At 32.7% G+C, this 6409-nt stretch overlaps 2 protein-coding genes across 2 annotated transcripts in view; both read left to right on the forward strand.

Moving 5' to 3' along the window:
• The window catches only part of LOC105620807 (rho GTPase-activating protein 11A-like), a 6234-nt gene extending 3144 nt beyond the window's left edge, over window positions 1-3090 (forward strand). The window contains exons 3-6 of the mRNA XM_012202293.1: window positions 269-446; window positions 582-657; window positions 828-1588; window positions 1791-3090. Coding sequence (XP_012057683.1) covers window positions 269-446; window positions 582-657; window positions 828-1588; window positions 1791-3090 — 2315 coding nt within the window. The remainder of the gene's footprint in view (window positions 1-268; window positions 447-581; window positions 658-827; window positions 1589-1790) is intronic.
• Window positions 3091-4293: 1203 nt separating this feature from the next.
• The window catches only part of LOC105620817 (E3 ubiquitin-protein ligase synoviolin A-like), a 3108-nt gene continuing 992 nt past the window's right edge, over window positions 4294-6409 (forward strand). Inside the window, 7 exon segments of the mRNA XM_012202301.1 lie at window positions 4294-4422; window positions 4517-4609; window positions 4677-4829; window positions 5031-5321; window positions 5414-5628; window positions 5751-5971; window positions 6064-6409. The exon segment at window positions 6064-6409 is cut by the window's right edge and continues 23 nt beyond it. Of these exon segments, the coding sequence (XP_012057691.1) occupies window positions 4294-4422; window positions 4517-4609; window positions 4677-4829; window positions 5031-5321; window positions 5414-5628; window positions 5751-5971; window positions 6064-6409 (1448 nt within the window).

Raw genomic sequence — 6409 nt, forward strand, 5'->3', positions numbered from 1 at the left:
TTATATAAATAACAAAATAGTGTGTATGTGTGTGTGTGTGTGTGTGTGTGTGTGTGTGTGTGTGTGTATAAATGTTAGAAAGACTTATAATATTAATGAAAAAATTAGTTAGATTAGAACATTCCTCCCTCTTCTAAAATTGTTAGATTTATTAAATGTAATTTTGTTGCACATAACATTATATGATTCAAATCTTATTTAAAATTTTTCTTATATCTGTGTATGTATATATAACATATATTGAATGGGGATATAATGTTTTATATAGGAATGTTCAATGGCTTAAAGAAGATGGTTGGAAAAGGTGCTGATGCACCTAATGATACATCTAATATTAATGAACCACAGTCTCTCGTACATCCAACACAGTTAAATGTAGCTCCTAACAAATTTACCAAAAAACGAAAAGTAATTGAGAGAGAATATCCTCCGAGTATAAAGAAAAAGTAATGAAATTATTTATTCTTTTGTTATTGTGTTATTTTTTTCTTTTATGTGTGTGTGTATATATATATATATATACACACAGTTTGATATTTAATTTAAAATAATATTGATACAAAACGTAATGCATGTTGTAGGAGAACGGTCGAAAAATTAGACAAATCAAAAAAATTAAGATTGAGTTTAGACAAATTTGTACCTAAGAATAAACAAGTAAGTATAGCTGTTCTCACATATATAGAATGAAAATCCCTCTAAATCAATCCATTTAAATCAATATTATTGAATAGATCCGAAAAGATTAAAAAGCTTAATTATTAAATGTTGTATTGTGTATAGTTATTTTATTTTAATTGTAATAATTTTATTTAAAATATTTTCAGAAAAACGATGATAACTTATCAGATTCATATATGGGCAATTACAAAACGTGTAATGAAAGACGTTGGAGTTCAGTAAGCAATTCTTTTGATACGCATAAAATAAAATGTGAGTACAATGGCAGAATATCAAATATAAGATCAAAGAAATATGATGAACCGTCAAATAATGATTTTCGTCAAGAATATAATGATGTATTCATTAATGCCACTGTGGATTTATCAGACGATGGTGGCGAGCAGGACTTGCTTATAAATAAAAGTCATAAAAATGGTGAGCAATGGCATATAAATGTAAGCACAAGTTCAAGAAAATTAGATGCTACAGATGAAAGTGATAATATATTCTTGCTGACATCTGAGGAAAAGACTAATTCAGAAGAATTTACATTTTTTCCTAGTAGTAACATAATATCTTCATCAAGCGATCACTATGAAGAAGATTATGTCAGAATTCGTAAGAGTGAATATGAAGATATAAAGAATCGAGTTTCTGCGATTGAATCGCGTATTTCTCAAGAATTTGGATGTATATATAACGAGAAGGATGATATCACTACACAATCGCTAAATAACATACAGACAGCGTATGAAAAAACATTAGAAGAGGCTAGTATCGAGAATACTCTAACAAGCGACTATCTAGCAAAAAGACTGAGTAAAGAACTAAAGATCAGAAGATCGGGAGAACATAAAATAATAAGATCGCCTAGCGCAAGAAAAATTGGATCATTAAGAAGACGTTCACAAGAAAAAGCTGCAAGGTAATTGAATTACATTAGCTACGATGTTTTTTATGATATATACAATTATTATGCATTTAAAAATTTTATTTTAAATAGTGCATAAATATCTTTTTAAAAATATAGAATCTTCTATCATATGTAGAATAAAATTCAAGTAGTATATAAAAATAGTTGTAAAACTAATATAAAATTATCGTTTTTATTGTTTTAATGCTTACAGCAAACGTATTAGAAGAACTGCATCATGGCATATATCTCCAGAATTCAACTTACAACATCACGTGCAACTCGAAAGACAAGTAAACGTTTGTCCCATCGAAAAACAATCGATTTATTCTAATAAATACTTGAAGGAGCACTCTCATTCTGCTGAAAAATGTAATGAAAATATTTCTAATAATATGAGAGATGAAATAGCCTGTTTACACAATCAAATTAACACATTGATTTCTCGTTCAAGCGAACGTAAAATTTCAAATAATAGTGACTTGGATCTTTCTGGATTTAAAGATCTGCATTTGAATAATAATCATATCACATCTGTACGTAGAGCGTCATCTTTTCATGGAAAAGATTTCGTAGATAACTCATCCTATTTCGATAAAAAGATCGATGAATTAAAAAAGGCGAATAGTCATCAGAATATAGCCTTAAACAATGATTGTTTACTAAGCGATAAGACTATTTTCGAGGGCTCGAACAAAATATCTTGGAAAGATGCGGATAAATATTTTAAATCAGTATCCCGAAGAAATACACCTGCTCCACAAACTGGCAGAGCATCCGTCGCTAAACTTCGAACGCAAAATGCGGGTATGGTACTGGCCAAAGCGAGATTATTTGACGAGGGCACAACGAAGAGATCCGAATTTAAATCGAGTAATATATCAAACAGAAAACATTGTCTCGACAATGTAAATAAACATTCTTCCAATGTAGCTAAAGAAATGAATACTGAATGTTTCAAGCAAACGTGCAACAGGACACAAGTCTCTCGAAAAAAATCCAATAAGGATTCGAAAAATAAAAATCGTCACACAGTGTCATCTCCAAATGCATCACCACACATTAAAACACAAATAATAGATGCGTCATTAAAATCGTTTCAAAATGGATTGAACGAACATTATGTTCGAAAATTTGAACTGCAAGATCAGAAATATTCGAATAAGGAACCAATTATATATCAAACTTTCGCCAAAGATAAAGGGATCAATGTCGTACACGAGACAAGAATTCAGAAAGAAAATATCGCTGCAAAAGGATTGCCATTGACGAAGATGCCTGTCAGTACAACGTTAGAAAATTCAAATATGTCTCCTTATAAATCAGATGTTAGCAAAACCCCGCATATTAAGCGACCTTTAACAGTAAAAACGCCGAAAAGTTCCAAATTAGTGCGTAGACCTCCAGTTGACACACGTAGAACACCATTGAAAGCAACGACACACCTAGGAACCCCAAAACGTCAAAGTCCTAAAAGTATCTTGAAAACACGAACTCTCAGTATGCATACGTAACAGAAAGTCTAAGTATAATATAAGTACTATATGTTGAATTAGTTTTACATATACATATATATATATATACGTTATTTTAAGAAGGTATAATTTTTATACAGTTTTTATATATATAAACAATATCTTTTGTGGTGTTTTTAATATATTTAATACTTATATTAGCAGAATATATATAAAGTTACTACAAATAGAAATAGGACATCGCAAGCAAAACTGATAGTCTATGCGTAAGCATTTAAAATCACTATTTTTTTTTTCTTAAAAAAAAGTGATTTAAAAGCATTCTTGTATCTTTATAATTTAGTACAAAATTTACTTTTTTTAAGGTTAAAACATGAAATATTTGAAATATCTTTAAGGCTAGTCATTGCATATATCTGTGCTCTCATTTAAATATATAATCCTCATTCATTGTCATTCGATGACAAATTCAGGTTTACATGCAATATTCATATTGTTGCTTATTATCGTTAAATAACATGTAATACAAATCAATACAAATCAATCATAATTAATATTTGACTTGTGAATATATTTATTACAAGGAGACTAATTATATGTCGTTATAATGTTTGTATTATTTTTCTTTCTCGCTCGCATTTTTCTTTCAGAAGAACAACCATGTTTAAAAGAAAGCACCCGCTTTCTTTTAAATATTTGTGACATCACCTATTAGTATTTTTATCTGCGAAAGCGAAAATCATCGCGATCCACGTGGTTCAACGATCACGACACGATAATTCGCGTGACCAATCACGTGGCACCGCTTGTCCTTTGCATGCTGTCACAACACAATGGTTTCACATCTTACATAACTGACAACGCGATGATTGTAATTAATAACGAACTGTGATATTTTAAATGTTCTCGTTAAAAAGAAAACGCATTAAAAAAAGAGGTCGGAATGCAGCCTCTGAAACATTTATATACGCAAATAAATGATTCGAAGATTACCGCGATTACGGATATTGTCACGATATCAGCGCCACATTAATACCAACTCTCAGCGTGGCGTTGTTGTGTGCGCGTATACGTTTGTTCACATACAGTTTGTTGTACATACAGTTGTCGAGGTGGGTACAAGGATCGTCGGAAACGTGCGATCCGATCAAATTCTCCGTGCAATACGCAAGTGTCAGCGATTTATTCGCTCAGAAAACGCGGAAGGTGTTCGGGCTGTACGAGAAAGTGCCCGGCACGAAAATGAGGGAGGCTGGGATCATGTTGATAAGCACTGCACTAACATGCGTTGTTATTGGCAATGCGTATTATCAAAGAAAACAATTTTATCCGACCGTCGTTCACATAACCAAATCTAATCCGAGCATGACCGTGAGTTGAGCTTTCCTTAAAGCATTTTTTCAACATTCTCAATAAACCGCGTAACGAATGTGCGCCCTATTACCACATATGTATTTGTACTCAGGTGATCTACACGCAAGGATTCATTCTTGCGTTCATGATTAACGCCTTTCTGCGAAAGATCTTTTTCGGTACCTTACGCGCTGCCGAGCTCGAGGTAAGCATCTCGTCCTTTTATGTTTTCTCACGTCGTTGTCTTTTTTATAACATTGCCTTGTTTGCAGCATCTAGTGGAAAAAGTCTGGTATGCCGTGACAGAAACATGCCTGGCATTTACAGTATTCAGAGATGACTTCAGTCCTAAGTTTATAGCGTTATTTACTCTTCTCTTGTTCCTAAAGTCATTTCACTGGCTTGCAGAGGATCGTGTTGATTACGTGAGTCTTGTGTTATTAACAGTCAAAATACAAGAATCTCTGTGTATCAAGCATACATTCATTTTTATTATGTTGCTATTATTTACATTTTTGTAATTATATCTATATAATTTTATATATTATTTATATATAACTTTATATATTATATTCTATATAGTAATTACATTCTGTATAGTCAATGAATTATCTTTTATCTTTCAGATGGAAAGAAGTCCGGTAATAACATGGTTGTTCCATCTCAGAGTCGCTACTTTACTAAATCTTTTGTTTGTCATCAATATAATGATGATTAATTATGCCTACGATACAACAGCCACTAAAGGTCCCTCCGTACAACTTGTGTTTGGCTTTGAATATGCAATTTTGCTAACTGTTCTTTTTAATATTACTGTAAAATATGTCTTGCATACTATTGATCTACAAAGCGAAACTCCCTGGGATAACAAACCAGTGTTCCTGTTGTATACAGAATTGATTATTGGCATATTGAAGGTAATTATTATAAAAATCTTATTTTTATGTTAATTTATAATTCTGTATATGTGTGCTTGTATTTTATCTAACAAACTAATGTTTCCTTATAGGTTTTCCTCTATTTTGCCTTTGTGACCTTAATGATAAAGTTATTTACATTACCTTTATTTGCATTGCGTCCTATGTATTACACAATGCGAGATTTCAAGAAAGCACTTCACGATATTGTAATGTCTCGAAGAGCTATTAGGAATATGAATACTCTTTATCCAGATGCAACAACTGAAGAGTTAGCTGCTGCTGATAATGTTTGCATTATATGTCGGTAAGTATTACAATAAATCAAATTGTGAACAATAATAAATGATTTATTAAGATTGTGTGAATACAAAAATTGTGTAATTTCTTGTAACACTTGTAATGTAACCTGATACATTATGCTTGCAGAGAGGAAATGATCACAGCTAGTAAAAAATTGCCATGTAATCATATCTTCCATACTGCATGCTTACGTTCTTGGTTTCAACGTCAGCAAACATGTCCGACGTGTCGGTTGAACATTTTGAGGCCTACGCCGAACAACACAAGACCTAGACAACAAAATCCTCCTCAGCCTGGACCACAGGTGCCTCCACAACCTCCACAAGCACCTGGTGTCAATCCTATCGGTATAACTTTGTATTATTTCTTGTATTTGAGTTTTATGTATTAAATATGTTATCTCCATATTTAATCTATTTCTTTTTATTATTTAATACAGGACCACCCTTTCATTTCCCGGTATTTTGGGCTGGATTACCAGCTCCAGGTATGCCACCACAACAGCAACAACAGCAACAACAACCGCAACAACAGCAGCCGCAGCAGCAACAGCAGCAACCTCAAAATAATGCTGGAAGTACTCCGCCTCAAAATCCAATACCACCTACTGGAAATATTCCACTTTTCCCACCGCTGTTTCCTACAATAGTACCATTACCACCTATTCCTGTACCGCCACCAAATTTAATCGAATTGAGCGAAGAAGAGCTCAGAGCAATGGAAGGTAACCTGCGGCAAGCTGTTGAAGCCAGGATACAAACGCTGCAAAGAATTCAACTTTTATT

The sequence above is a fragment of the Atta cephalotes genome (genome assembly GCF_000143395.1).
Source record: "Atta cephalotes unplaced genomic scaffold scaffold00002, whole genome shotgun sequence".
Classification (NCBI taxonomy): Eukaryota; Metazoa; Arthropoda; class Insecta; order Hymenoptera; family Formicidae; genus Atta; species Atta cephalotes.